Below are 16,093 nucleotides of genomic sequence, written 5' to 3'. Positions count from 1 at the left end.
ATGAGAAACTCGAGGTATCTCTACATCATTGGATGATCTTTAAATAGCAAGCAGGGCCCAGCAGCTTGTCCTGCTCTGTGTGGCCTCTGCTCATTCTCCAAGTCAAGCAGTGCTTTATTCCATGGAGGGGTACCTACTAGTGCACCCATCTCTGAAAGCAACTGGTTTGTGCAGAATTCTCAAATTCAGTAAATTTTCCTTCAACATGTGTCATACCTCATCCTGTAGATTTTGGCAACTTTAAACAACTATGGAAAGCAGCAAACAGTTGTAGAATCAAAGCAACAGCCAGAAGAATATCCTGTAAATGGTTAATAAGCCCCTTAAAAAGCATGGGTAGGAGATCCTTTCCACTTCTGAACAAGTGGTCCAATGTGCAAGGTTAAGAGAGGGTGTTAGCTGGAGTGCTAAGTTCCAAAATGACGCCACTGGCATCAAATCCACGCTGCAGTTGTTTGCTATCATGATCTGTCTGCTCTGCATATTTCCAATAGCCATTCACTGTGCAAATGCCAATACCATGTTTCACAAAACTCACCCCAAAAGTGTGATTGTCTTAAATGCCATTTTGAACTCCAAACAGCAGCCTTAGCACCCAAACAAACAATGTGCGCTATTTATCTGAACTTTGCATTGAAAGAACACACATGTGGACCCTTTGGCTTTAACTGTTTGAACACTACTAGATTACCAATAACCTACAAGTACACTGGGCCTGAACTTCTTCAGAGTGGCAGAGTCGGATTGCCACTCCGCTCCGAGTTTCCTACCTTGAAATCCAGGCGATCCTTGCTCATCCAACCTTCTGACTCAAGCTGAGCGAGAACTGTGTAGGGCAGCACGCTCCAGGCAGCTGCTGTAAAGTAGGTAGGTTTAAAGGTCCAGCGGCTTTCAGAAGCCAAAAGAAGGTAGGTTTGTAAGGTAAGCGGGTAGGATTGTTGGGGAGTGGTCAGGTGGGAGTCCCACGGGGTAGTGGGGGTGCGTGGCGAGGTGGTTGATCAGTACTATAGTTACCCATGAGTTAGAAGTGCTTTTAATTCTTTGCACTTCCCCAGGGTAACTATTACTGTAAGACAGTCGGAAGCATCCAAAGTTTGCAATTTACATCGTACTTTCGGATGGATCCGATTGCAGGGCAATTGCCCAATGGAAGTCTGAACTTTCCGGGCAATTGCTGGGCTATCTTATCTAAGGACTTCCTTGGGGGGGGGGGGGTCCCTAGCACATCTTTAGGGCACCCCTAGTTCCGATGCCCCAGAGCCTACAAGTTACAGGTCACTATTTATTTCTGCACTTCTAGAGTCAAATGTATCAGGATGGATAACCGAAAATTTGATCAAAGAGATCAGTTTCAGGGAAAAGAGGGAGGCCGAGAAGTGGAAAGGTGTAGGTAAGGAATTCCAGAGCTTGAAGCCTATTCGGCATAGGCACAACAACTAATATTAGGGCAAAGGGAGGGTGATCTTCCCAAGATGCCATAGTCAGAGGAACAGAGAGTTTTTTTTAAAAAGAGGTGGGATATAGAACTGAAAGGTTTCAGAGATAGGGAAGGGCAAGACCACAAAAGGATTTATACACAAGGTTAAGAATGTTAAATTTGAGGCATTGTGGAACTGGGAGCCAATGCAAGGCCGTGAGGTATAGCATACGAGCAGCAGAGTTTTGCATGAGTTTAAAATTTACGGTAAGGGCATAACCAGAGCAATGGAATAGTCATGTCTAGAGTTGACAGAGATATGAAGGAGGATTTCATTGGGAGATAGGCTGAAATGAGGGTGGATTTGGGTGATGTTGTAAAGATTGAAGTAAGTAGTCTTTGTGACAGAGAAGATGTGGAGTCTGAAACTCAGCTCCAGTCTAGTTCAATCTAAGACACTGGCCAAAGAGGACTGTCAAATCACTGACAAGGGTAAAGAGTTTGTGCCAGGGGCCGAAGACAATGCCTTGGTGGGCCTCGGTGCTGGGTGGGGTGGGGAGATCCCATAGGCTGGGGAGTTCCTATCCAGGGGTACAATGTACAAAGTACAATGTACAATGTACAATGTACAAAGAACAAAGAAAAGTACAGCACAGGAACAGGCCCTCCCGCCCTCCAAGCCTGCACCGATCATATTGCCTGTCAACTAAAACATTTTGCACTTTTGGGGTCAGTATCCCTCTATTCCCATCCTATTCATGTATTTGTCAAGCTGCCTCTTAAACACCACTATCGTACCTGCTTCCACCACCTCCTCTGGCAGCGAATTCCAGACACTCTCTACCCTCTGCATAAAAAACTTGCCCCGCACATCTCCTCTTTAGTTTTCTCCTCTCACCTTAAATCTATGTCCCCTAGTAATTGACTCTTCCACCCTGGGAAAAAGCTTCTGACTATCTACTCTGTCCATGCCACTCATAATTTTGTAAACTTCTATCAAGTCGCCCCTCAATTTCTACCGCTCTAGTGAGAACAATCCGAGTTTCTCCAACCTCTCCTCATAGCTAATAACCTTCAGACCAGGCAGCATCCTGGTAAACCTCCTCTGCACCCTCTCCAATGCCTCCATATCCTTCTGGTAATGTGGGGACCAGAATTGCACGCAATATGCCAAGTGTGGCCTAACCAAGGTTCTATACAGCTGCAGCATGACTTCCCAGCTTTTATACTCAATACCCCTGCCAATGAAGGCAAACATGCCATATGCCTTCCTGACTACCTTATCCACCTCGTTGCCATTTTCAATGACCTGTGGACCTGTACACCCAGATCCCTCTGCCCGTCGATGCACTTAAGGGTTCTGCCATTTACTGTATAATTCCTGCCTGTATTAGACCTTCCAAAATGCATTACATTGCATTTGTCCAGATTAAACTCCATCTGCCATTTCTCCGCCCAAGTCTCCAACCGATCTATATCCCGTTGTATCCTTTGACAATCCTCTTCACTATCTGCAACTCCTCCAACCTTAGTGTCGTCTGCAAACTTACTAATTAGCCCAGTTACATTTTCCTCCAAATCATTTATGTATACTACAAACAGCAAAGGCCCCAGCACTGATCCCTGCGGAACTCCACTAGTCACAGCTCTCCATTCAGAAAAGCACCCTTCCACTCTACCCTCTGTCTTCTATGACCAAGCCAATTCTGTATCCATCTAGCCAGCTCACCTCTGATCCCATGCGACTTTACCTTCTGTACCAGTCTGCCATGAAGGACCTTGTCAAAGGCCTTACTGAAATCCATGTATATAACATCCACTGCCCTTCCATCGTCGATCATCTTTGTCACTTCCTCGAAAAACTCGATCAAGTTAGTGAGACACGACCTCCCCTTCACAAAACCATGCTGCCTCTCACTAATACGCCCATTTGCTTCCAAATGATAGTAAATCCTGTCACGAGGAATCTTCTCCAATAACTTCCCTATCACTGACGTAAGGTTCACTGGCCTGTAATTTCCTGGATTATCCCTGCTACCCTTCTTAAACAATGGAACAACATTGGCCATTCTCCAGTCCTTTGGGACCTCACCCGTAGCCAGTGAGGATACAAAGATTTCTGTCAAGGCCCCAGCAATCTCCTCCCTTGCCTCCCTCAGTACTCTGGGGTAGATCCCATCTGGCCCTGGGGACTTATCCACCTTAATATTCTTCAAGACGCCTAACACCTCCTCTTTTTTGATCTCAACATGATCCAGGCTATCTACACACTCTTCACTAGACAAATCGACCGCTAAGTCCTTCTCTTTGATGAATACTGATGAGAAGTATTCATTTAGTATCTCTCCCATTTCTTCTGGCTCCACACACAGATTCCCACCTCTGTCCCTGAGTGGACCTACCCTTTCCCTGGCTACCCTCTTGCTTTTTACATATGTATAAAAGGCCTTGGGATTTTCCTTAATCCTGGTTGCCAGTGACTTTTCATGACCCCTTTTAGCCCTCCTGACTCCTTGCTTAAGTTTCTTCCTACTTTCTTTATATTCTCCATGGGCTTCATCTGTTCCCAGCCTTCTAGCCCTTACGAATGCTTCCCTTTTCTTTTTGACTAATCTCACAATATCCTTCGTTATCCAAGGTTCCTGAAACTTACCATGCTTATCCTTCATCCTAGCAGGAACATGCCGGTCCTGAATTCTTATCAACTGACGTTTGAAAGCCCCCCACATATCAGTTGTTGATTTACCCTCAAACATCCGCCTCCAGTCTAGATTCCTCAGTTCCTGCCTAATATTGTTATAATTAGCCTTCCCCCAATTAAGCACCTTAACCCGAGGACTCCTGTTATCCTTATCCACCAGTACCTTGAAGCTTACTGAATTATGGTCACTCTTCCTGAAATGCTCCCCTACTGAAACTTCGACCACCTGGCCGGGTTCATTCCCTAATACCAGGTCCAGTATTGCCCCTTCCCTAGTTGGACTATCTAAATATTGTCTCAGGGAGCCCTCCTGGATGCACCTTACAAATTCTGCACCATCCAAACCCCTAGCCCTAAGTGATTCCCAGTCAATATAGGGAAAGTTAAAATCACCCACCACAACAACCCTATTGCTTTTACATCTTTCCAAAATCTGCCTACATAACTGTTCCTCAATTTCTCGCCGGCAATTGGGAGGCCTATAGTAAACACCAAACATTGTGACTGCACCCTTCCTATTCCAGAGCTCTACCCATATTGCCTCGCTGCATGAGCCCACCGAGGTGTCCTCCTGTCGTACAGCTGTGATATTCCCCTTAACCAGCAGTGCAACTCCCCACCTCTTCTACATCCCTCTCTATCCTGCTTGAAACATCTAAATCCTGGAACGTTCATCTGCCAATCCTGTCCATCCTTCAACCAAGTCTCTGTAATAGCAATAACATCATGAGGCAGATGAGCTTAGAGCTTGGATTAGTACTTGGGACTATGATGTTATTGCTATTACAGAGACTTGGTTGGAGGATGGACAGGATTAGTCCCAAGTACTAATCCAAGCTCTAAGCTCATCTGCCTTGCCTGTTATACTTCTCACATTGAAACAAATGCATTTCAGACCCCCAATCCCACTGTGTTCAGTAATTTCTCCCTGCCCTGCCCTTCCTCTTAGTCCTACTGGCTATATTCACTGGTTCCCAGTCATTTATTTCACCTGCTGACCCATTGCTCTGGTTCCCATCCCCCTGCCATACTAGTTTAAACCCTCCCGAGTGACACTAGCAAACCTTGCAGCCAGGATATTGTAGTCCCTTGGGGGCTAGGGGGAAGTCCCGTGGGTGGGGTAGTCAGGGGGTGGAGGTAGTCCAGTGGGGGTCTATACAATAGTTACCCAGAAGTTAGAAGAGATTTTAATTCTAACTTTTTCTGGGTAACTATTGATGTAACCTAGTTGGAACCATCCAAAGTTTGTTATTTAAATTGCATTTTTGGATGGTTCCCAGTGTAAGGTAATTGCCCAAGGGAAGTCTGCATTTCCGGGCAATTGCTGTGCAAACCTTACCTGTGAAATACCAGTGAGGGGGACTTCCCCAGCGCATCTTTGGGGTACCCCACCCCAATACAATGCCCTGGAGCTCAGAAGTTACAGCCCTTTGTTTCATTCTCCTCAGATGCTGCCTGACCTGGTGAATATTTCCACCATTTTCTGTTTTTATTTCAGGTTTCCAGTATCCATAGTATTTTGCTTTTAAACAAAACTATGTCATTGGGTCAAAACTGGGTTACAATTTAAAAATGTAAGGTTAAGAATACATTTATGTTGCTCTGTGCTTTGTTTTGTGGTTTTATCAAAATCAAAGTGAACAGTGCCCACCTGCATATGCATTGGCTTCATTCAGCAGCTCTGTACATGTGTGAACATCTGCAAATGCTCGAATTCCTAGACAGTTGGTTGGATGCAACTGGGATTGCAGAAAATCACAACAAGCAGTTCTTACATCCATGAGCTGTAACAGACTGGCTGCAGGCAAAAGCACCTAAAAGGCAAAGACAAAAAGTAAACGAGATTCAAACTCCAGCTATTGGGTATTGTGTAGCCCTTGTCTGGAAAAAAAGTCTCAATTCCAACAGATTAATATGACGTTAAATGCACAACACAAATAAACTTATTATATTTAACTGTGGAGACCACAAGAGACAAGCTGTACTTTAATCCCATCCTAGTGGGAATACAAACTACTACAAATAGCTAAATCTCATTTTATAATACTCAGCAATAAAGGACACATAAAAACAGGCAAATTTCCTATCAGAGAAAGAAAAGAAAGCCACAAGTCTAAAGAGGATTCATTTATTTATATTAACTTATACTACATGTTCACAATGCCAATTTGAGCAACGTTCATTAAAAGCCCCCACATTCCAAATATCATTCTGATCTCTCTACAACACAATCTCATCGATATAATTAAACATCTTGCATTGTGAGGATAACATGTAAGCACTGGGGCCAATTTAATTCATACAATTTCCTTTGCACGTTTCTACCAAAACATTTCTGATGTATGACAGAAGGGAAAGAAAAACAGTGAATTAAAACTCCTGCTTTTTCAATGCGATTTGACCTTTGACTCTATGGAAAAACAAAATGGAAAATGTTGGATTCTTTTTTAAACTCAGCTACATATTTCATAGGTTCTTTCAAATTCCAAAAGTTGAACATACATACATGGTTTTTAAAAGTAATGTCACAAGAAACTTTACGTTCAATAATCTGAAATAGTTGTTTTCAGTCTGACATGAACATATTAAACAAGTTAAACCAGTTCTCTGAGCACATGAGGTCACTACAGCATTCATCCATGTAATCAACACTGAAAATGCAAGGTGCCTGAAGCACTATACTTCATCACATACATTAGTAATCTGCCACACAAAACTGGAATTTACAGCCAGTTGCTAGTAAAACCTGCTTACACCAGACATCTTTCTAATTATTTCCATTATTGTCATTCACTTAGTTTTCATTTTACAACATTTTTTTTTGAAAAAATACTTTATTTATAAAATATCTAAAAGAGCATTACAAAACATTTCTAAATGGCCATCACAAAAAGTCAATCATATTCAGCTTTTACACATGGATCACGAGGTCCTTCAATACAATCAATGAATATTACAGTCATTTCAATATGGTCATTACAGAGAGTCAGGCAGTGCAATGGGATTAGAGTTAACAACATAAATCATGTTGCACTCTGAGGGGCTTCAATACAATTATGTACATTTAGTATTCACTACATGCTACAGCCCGAGGGGTCTATACAATTCCCAGCCCCTCGGTGCACTATGGCAGAAAGGTCTTAGACAGCGTTCATTCCCCATTATAAAAGCAAAATACTGCAGATGCTGGAAATCTGAAACAAAAACAAAAATTGCTGGAAAAACTCAGCAAGTCTGACAGCATCTGTGGAGAGGAAGACAGAGTTAACGTTTCGAGTCCGTATGGCTCTTCATCAGAACTAATGAGAAATAGAAATGTGGTGAAATATAAGCTGTTTAAGGGGGGGTGGGACAGGTGGAGCTGGATAGAGGGCCAGTGATAGGTGGAGGCAAAGGAGAGATTGCAAAAGATGTGAGAAACAAAAGGTCAAAGGTGTGTTGATGGTGGTGATATTAGCTAAAGGATGTATTAATGGTGACATTAAGGGTAGAAAGCAGATGAGCAAGTGACAGATGACCCTAATGGGGGTGGGGTGGCGGGGGAAGGGATCAAAATAGGCTAAAAGGTGGAGATAAAACAATGGGAGGAAATAAATTTTTTAAATAATAATAGAAATGGGTGGGAAAAGAAAAATATATACATATAAAAAATATATATAATAATTATTAGAAAAAAGGGGGTCATAAAGGGGGTGAGGATTGAGGAGAGAGTTCATGATCTGAAGTTGTTGAACTCAATGTTAAGTCTGGAAGGCTGTAAAGTGCCTAATCGGAAGATGAGGTGCTGTTCCTCCAGGTTGCGTTGAGCTTCACTGGAACATTGCAGCAGGTCAAGGATAGACATGTGGGCATGAGAGCAGGGTGGTGTGTTGGAATGACAAGCGACAGGAAAGTCTGGGTCATGCTTGCGGACAGACCGAAGGTGTTCTGCAAAGCGGCCACCCAGTCTACGTTTGGTCTCACCAATGTAGAGGAGACCGCATTGGGAGCAGCGAATGCACTGGACTAAATTGAGGGAAGTGTAAGTGAAGTGCTGCTTCACTTGAAAGGAGTGTTTGGGCTCTTGGACAGTGAGAAGTTGGGGGGAAGTAAAGGGGCAGGTGTTGCACCTTCTGCGGTTGCATGGGAAGGTGCCGTGGGAGGGGGTTGAGGTGAAGGGGGTAATAGAGGAGTGGACCAGGGTGTCCCAGAGGGAACGGACCCTATGGAATGCCAACGGGTGCGGGGGGGGGGGGTCGAAGGGAAGATGTGTTTGGTGGTGGCCACCACATTTCTATTTCTCTTTAGTTCTGATGAAGAGTCATTCGGACTCGAAACGTTAACTCTGTCTTCCTCTCCACAGATGCTGTCAGACCTGCTGAGTTTTTCCAGCAATTTTTGTTTTTGTTCCTTTCCCCATTGCGCCTTTGCGGTGGCTGCCCCAAGCTTTAGTGCATCCCTCAGCACGTAGTCCTGGACCTTGGAATGTGCCAGTCTGCAACACTTGATCAGGGACAACTCTTTGCATAGGAAGACCAACAAATTTTGGGCAGACCAAAGAGCATCTTTCACCAAGTTGATGATCCTCCACCTGCAGTTGATGTTTGTCTCACTGTGTCCTGGGAACAGCCCGTAGAGCACAGAGTCCTGTCTCACAGCACTGCTCGGGATAAACGTTGACAAAAACCACTGCATCTCTCTCCAGACCTTCTTTGCAAAGGCACATTCCACAAGGAGGTGAACAACGGTCTCTTGCCCACCACAGCCACCTCGAGGGCAATGTGCAGAGGGGGTGAGACTCCTGGCGTATAGGAAGGATCTGACAGGGAGGGCCTTTTCACCCCCAGCCAAGCTACATCTTGGTGCTTGTTGAAAAGTTCTGGCGATGAGGCATTCTGCCAAATGACTTTGAGTCTGCTCAGGGAACCATCCGACAGGATCCACCATCTCTTTTTCCTTCACGGCCTCTAGGATGTTACGTGTCAACCACTGCCTGATGGACTTGTGGTCAAAGGTGTTTCTCTGCATAAATTTTTCCACAAGGGACAGGTGGTGCAGCATGGTCCAACGACTTGGAGCGTTCCGCGGCAGCTTGGCCAGACCCATCCTTCACAATACCGGGGACAGGGAGAACCTCAGCACGTAGTGACACTTGGTGTTTGCGTACCGAGGGTCGACGCATAGCTTGATGCAGCCACACACATTTTACGACATAATATTAATCAAGGGAAGCACTGATGTGATGCAAGGCAAAAAAATGCAAGCTTCACTTGCAAGGTGCTGTCATGGATTCCTATTATACAGGTACAGATGGCAATAAATCAAAGATCATAAAAATCATAAATCAAAAATATGGGTTCATGAGAATCTCAATATTTTGTTACATTTTAATATTTTTAACAAGATAAACCAATTTAGGGTAACTTCTATGACTGTTACCTGAAGGAAGCTTGCTCCTGCCTGTGTGCATTCGAAACATGCAGGTAGATAAGACGACTTAAAAAGGGAATGTCTGACCTCGGCTTATGCAGATTAGGTATTACAAACAATTTTTTTATTCTTTCATGGAATAACATCACTGACAAGGCCAGCATTCGTTACTCATTCCTAATAGCCCTCAAGAAGGTGACGGCGAGCTGCCTTTCGGAATCACTCAGTCCAACTGGTGGTGTTACACCTTCAGTGTTGTAGGTGTTTAGGAAGGGAGTTCCAGGATTTTGATCTAGCAACAACAAAGAAACGGCGATGTAGTTTCAAGTCCGGATGGTGTGTGACTTGGAGAGGCACCAAGATGTAGCTTGGCTGGTGGTGAGAAAGGCCCTCCCCGTCAGATCCTTCCTACCTACCAGGAGTCTCATCCCTTCTGCACGTTGTCCTCGAGGTGGCTGTGGTGGAGAAGAGGCCATTGTTCACTTCCTTATGCAATGTGCCTTTGCAAAGAAAGTCTGGTGAGAGATGCAGTGGTTTTTGTCAAGGTTCATCCCGAGCAGTGCTGTGAGACAAGACTCTGTGCTTCTTGGGCTGTTCCCAGGAACACAGTGAGACAAACATCAACTACAGCTGGAGGATCATCAACTCGGTGAGAGACACTCTTTGGTCTGCCCGAAACTCCTTGGTCTTCCAGTGCAAAGAGTTGTCCCTGATCAAGTGTTGCAGACTGGCACATTCCAAGGTCCAGGACTACGTGCTGAGGGATGCACTAAAGCTTGCGGCAGCCGCTGCAAAGGCGCAATGGGGAAAGGTCGCTGTCTAAGAGCTTTCTGCCATAGTGCACCAAGGGGCTGGGAATTGTATGGACCCCCTCGGGCTGTACGACTCACAATGAATGTATGTAGTGAAAACTAAATGTATCATAATTGTATTGAAGCACCTCAGAGTGCAAAATGATCCATTGCACTGTCTGTAACAACCATATTGAAATGACTGTAATATTCATTGATTGTATTGAAGCACCTCATGATCCATGTGTAAAAGTTGAATATGATTGCACTTTGTGTGATGGCCATTTAGAAATGTTTTGGAATGTTCTTTCAGGTATTTTATGAATAAAGCATATTTTTCCAAAGAAAAAGTGCGACTTGGAGAGGAACTTGCAGGTGGCACCTGTTGCCCTTGTCCTTCAAGGTGGTAAAGGTCACTGGTTTGAAGAAGTGCCATCAAAGGAGCCCTGGCTAGATGGTACGCACTGTTGCCACCATGCATCAGTGAAGGGAACAAATATTTAAGGTGGTGCCAATCAGACTGCTTTGTCCTGATTGTGTCTGGTTTCTTGAACATTGTTGGAGCTGCACTCATCCAGGCTAGTGGAGAGTATTCCATCAGACTCCTGACTTGTGCCCTGTAGGTGGTGGACAAGCTTTGGAGAGTCAGGTGGTGAGTTAATTGCTGCAGAATTCCCAACCTCTGATCTGGTCTTGTAGCCACAGAATTTATATGGCTGGTCCAGTTCAGTTTCTGGTCAACGGTAACCTGCCCAGAGTGTTGATGGTGGGAATTTCAGCAATGATAATGCCATTTAACGTCAACGGGAGGTGGTTGCATTCACTCTTGTTGGAGATGGTCATTGTCTGGCACTTGCAGGGCGCAAATATTACTTGCCAGTTATCAGCCCAAATCAGAATGTTGTCCAGGTCTTGCTGCTTATGGACACAGACAGCTTCAGTATCTGAGGAGTAGCAAATGATACTGAACATTGTGCAATCATCAGCGAACATCCCCATTTTTAACCTTATGATGGAGGGAAGGTCATTGATGAAGCAGCTGAAGATGGTTGGGCCTAGGACTCTACGGAGGAACTCCTTGTGATGTCCTGGGGCTGTGGTGATTGACCTCTAATAATCACAAGCAGCTTCCTCTGTGCTAGTGTTCAACTCCATCAGTGGAGAGATTTCCCCCTACTTCCCATTTAATTTAATTTTGCTAGGGCACCTTAATGCCATGCTCAGTTAAATTCTGCCTTGATGTCAAAGGCAATCACTCTCACCTCACCTTTGGAATTCTGATCTTTTGTCCATGTTTGAACCAAGGCTGTAACGAACTAAGGCTGTAATGAAGCAAGGAGCCAAGTGGCCCTGGCGGAACCCAGACTGATCATCGGTGAGCAAGATGTTGCTGCGTAAGTGCTGCTTGATAGAACTGTCAATGATACCTGCCATCACTTTGTCGATAATCAAGAGTAGACTGATAGGGTGGCAATTGAATGGGTTGGATTTGTCTGCTTTTTGTGGATGGGACTTACCTGGACAGTTTTCCACATCATCAGGTAGGCACCAGTGTTGTCACTGTACAAGAACAGCTTAGCTAATGACACAGTTAGTTCTGAAGCGCAAGTCTTTAGTATTATTGCTGGGATGTTGTTAGGGCCTATAGCTATTGCTTTATCCAGTGTCTTTAGCCTTTTCTTGATATCACAGTGAATAGAAATGGTTAAAGACTGGCATCTGTGATATTCAAGACTTCAGGAGGCAGAGATGGATCATCCAACCAGTACTTCTTGCTGAAAATGGTTGCAAATGATCAGCCTTGTTTTTTGCACTGTTGCACTGGGCTTCCCATCATTGAGGATGGGGATATTTGTGGAGCCTCTTCCTCCTAGTCATTTAAATCATTATCATCATTCACAGATGGATGTGACAGGACTACAGAGCTTAGATCTGGTCCATTGGTTGTGGAATCATTTAGATCTGTCTGCTGCATGCAGCTTCCGCTGTTTGGCATGTAAGCGGTCCATGTTGTAGCTTCACCAAGTTGCCACCTCATTTTTAGATATGCCTGGTACTGCTCTTGGCATGCCCTCCAGCCTTCTTCATTGAACCAGGGTTGATCAGCCAGCCTGATGATAATGGTAAAGCGAGAGATATGTCTAGCCAGGAGGCTCAGATTATGGTTGAAACAACTCTGAGCTGCTGCAGATGGTCCACAACACAAAGGTGCACAGTTTTGAGTTGCTAGCTCCGTTCTGAAACTATCCCATTTAACACAATGGTTGCATACACAGAGTACATTCTGTGTCCTTGCCACCCTCAAGTGTTTCTTCCAAGTGATATTCAACATGAAGGAGTACTGATCCATTAGCTGAGGGAGCTGTAGGTGGTAATCAGGAGAAAGTTTCCTTGCCCATGTTTGACCTGATGCCATGAGACTTCATGGGGTCCGCAGTCAATGTTGAAAACTCCCAGGACAAATTTTTCCTGACTGTATACCACTATGCCGCTGCCTCTGTTGGGTCTGTCCTGCCAGTGGTGATGAATGAGTAGGGGACATTGGCTGATTTGGTTAGTATAACTATGTCCAGACTGTTGCTTGACTAGTCAGTGGGGCAACTCTCCTAATTTTGACACAAGCCCCCAGATGTTAGTGAGAACCATTGTGTAGCGTCATTTCCAGTGCCTAAGCTAATGCCAGGTGGTCTGTCCAGTTTTATTCCTTTTTGACTGTTCTGTAGCAGTTTTGTACAATTGAGTGGTTTGCTAGGCCATTTCAGAGGGCAATTAAAAGTTAATCACATAGTGTGCGCAGAAAGTGAAGTGAGGGGGAGGAGGTGGTGGGGAGGTGAGAGTGACTACCATTGACATAAAGGCAGCATTTGATAAAGTGCAGCATCAAGGAATCTTAGCAAAAAATTTAAATCACTTGGAATCAGGGCAAAACTTCCCACTGGCTGGAGTCATACCTAGTGCAAAGGAAGATGGCTGTGGTTGTTGGAGGCCAATCATCTCAGTCCTAGGACATCATTGCTGCAGGAGTTCCTTAGGGTAGTATCCTAGGCTCAACCATCTTCAGTTGCTTCATCAATGAGCTTTCTTCCATCATAAGGTTAGAGAAGGGAGGTTCGCTGATGATCGCACAATGTTCAGTACCACCACAACTCCTCAGATACTGAAGCAGTCCATATCAAAATGCAGCAAGACCTGGACAACATTCAGGCTTGGTCTGATAAGTGGCGGGAAACATTCGCACCACACAACTGCCAGGCAATGACCATCTCCAACAAGAGAGAATCTAACCATCTCCTCTTGACATTCAATGGCATTTCCATTGCTGAATCCCCCAGTATCAACATACTGGGGGTTACAAGTGACCAGCAACTGAACTGGACCAGCCAAATAAATACTGTGGCTACAAAAACAGGTCAAAGGCTGAGAATTCTGTGGTGAGTAACTCTCGCCTCCTGACTGCCCAAAGTCATCAGGCACAAGTCAAGAGTGTGACGGAATACTCTCAGAATCACAGGATCTTTACAGTGCAGAAGGAGGCTCATCGAATCTGCACTGGTTCTCTGATACAGCCTTCTATCTAGTCCCACTCCCCTGCCTTATTCCCATAACCTTGCACATTCTCTCTTTTCAGATACCAATCCAATTCTCAATTAATACCTCAATCGAACCTGCCTCCACCACCCTCTCAGGAAATTCATTCCAGACTCCAACCACCCTCTGGTGAAAAAAAATTTCCTCACTTTTACTCCTTTAGCCAATTATTTTGAATTTGTGCCGTCTAATTTTTGATGCTTTGTTGAGTAGGAACAGTTTTTCACTATTTACCCTGTCCATACCCCTCAGGGTCTTGAATACCTCTATCAAGTCTCCTTTCCTCCTTTTCTCCAAGGAAAACAGTCCCAACCTCTCCAATCTATCCTCATAGCTACAGTTCTTTTTTCCTGGAATTATTCTTGTGAGTCCCCTCTGTACTCTCTTCAATGCCTTCACGTCTTTCAAGTATGGTGCCCAGAACTGGACACAGTACTCCATATGAGGCCTAACTAGTGTCTTATGCAAGTTCGACATGACCTCCTTACTATTGCACTCAATGTCCCTATTAAGAAAGCCTAAGATAGTATATGCTTTATTAACTGCTCTCTCTACATGCCCTGCCATCTTCAATGACTCGTACATATACACCAAGGTCCCTCTGATCCTGCACCTCCTTTAGAGTTTCTCCCTTTATTTTATACTGTCTCCCCATACGCCTCCTGCCAATACGAACCACTTCACACTTCTCTGCATTAAACGTCATCTGCCACTTGTCTGCCCAATCCACCAACATGTCTATATCCTTTTGAAGTTCAAGACAATCCTCATCACAATTGACGACATTTTCAATTTTCATATCATCTGCAAATTTTGAAATCATGCCCTGAACACCACAGTCTAGGTCATTAACATACATCAGGAAGAGCAAGGGTCCCAACACTGACCCCCGGTGAACCCCAGTACAAACCTTCCTCCAATCTGAAAAACAACCATTTATCACCACTATCCCTTTCCAGTTACTCAGCCAATTTCTTATCCAAGTCCCTAATTTCCCTTTTATTCCATGAGCTAGAATTTTGCTCACAAGTCTGTTGTGTGGCACTGTGTCAAATGCCTTTTGAAAATCCATATACACCTCATCAATAGCATTTCCCATATAACTTTCTCTGTTACCTCCTCAAAAAGCTCCAGCAAGTTAGTTAAAGGTGATTTTCCCTCAATGAATCCATGCTGGCTTTCCTTAATTATCTTGCAGTTGTCTAAGTAACCAATGATTTTGTCCCAAACTATATTTTCCAGAAGCTTCCCTGCCACTGAAGTCAGACTGACTGGTCTACAGTTTTCAGCTTTATCCTTCCTTGCACCCCTTTTTGAACATTTGCAATTCTCCAGTCCCTTGGCACCACCCTAGTGTCTAAGGAAGACTGGAAGATTATCACTAGTGCCTCTGTAATTTCCACTCTCACTTCCCTCAGTACCCTCCACTTGCCTGAATTAGTGCAGCTCCAACAAGTGTCAAGAATCTCGATACCATCCAAGATTGCCTACTTGATTGGCACCCCATCCACCACCATAAACATTCACTCCCTCCACTATCTGTGGACTGTGTACTATGTACAAAATACACTAACAGCAACTCGCCAAGGTGATTTCAACAGTGCCTCCTAACCCCTAACCTATAGCAATTAGAAGGATAAGGACAGCGGGTGCATGGGAACACCAGTGCTCCACCTTCAATTCACACACCACCCTGGCTTCGAAGTATATCGTAAATCCTGAGTCGGAATCCTGGAACCTCCTACCTAACAGCACTGAGGGAGTGCTTGACTCTTCTGCCAGCAGAAACAATGTTCTCTTATTTTGCTCTATCAAAACCCTTCAATGATTTTGAACGTCTCTACTAAATCTCTCCTTAACCTTCTCTGTCCTAATGAACAGTCCCGGCTTCTCTGGTCTCTTCATGTAACTCAAGATTCCTCATCACCACCTTCTCAGAAACAATTAGAGATAAGTCAATAAATGCTGACGTTTTCAGCGATGCCTACATCCCATGAATAAATTTTTTAAATTGCTGCTTAGTAGTACAGAACTTGAATATTGCTGAAGAGAGAGGCATGTTGGCAATGATTTTCATCATGCACCCATCAGGACAAACACAAGAATGCCAAATTTCAAGCGATCACAACAATTTATACTGCAGGAGAAAAGGGTGCTGATTTGTTGGCAAGTTGACTCTGATCAGAG

The 16,093-nt window shown here is 44.3% G+C and overlaps 1 protein-coding gene across 9 annotated transcripts in view; it reads right to left on the bottom strand.

Moving 5' to 3' along the window:
- The window catches only part of LOC144685871 (kelch-like protein 3), a 180,146-nt gene that overhangs the window by 95,982 nt on the left and 68,071 nt on the right, over positions 1-16,093 (bottom strand). For all 9 annotated transcript variants that reach the window (XR_013577801.1, XM_078550866.1, XM_078550861.1 and 6 more), the window contains one exon: positions 5,770-5,932. Coding sequence is in view for 8 of the 9 variants with exons in the window: in XM_078550866.1 (XP_078406992.1) it covers positions 5,770-5,932 (163 nt within the window). In the remaining variant the exon portion in view is untranslated. The remainder of the gene's footprint in view (positions 1-5,769; positions 5,933-16,093) is intronic.

The sequence above is a fragment of the Cetorhinus maximus genome, chromosome 10 (assembly GCF_964194155.1).
Source record: "Cetorhinus maximus chromosome 10, sCetMax3.hap1.1, whole genome shotgun sequence".
Lineage (NCBI taxonomy): Eukaryota > Metazoa > Chordata > Chondrichthyes > Lamniformes > Cetorhinidae > Cetorhinus > Cetorhinus maximus.
The sequence above is the reverse complement of the archived record's forward strand: the minus strand, read 5'-3'. Positions and strand labels throughout refer to the sequence as shown.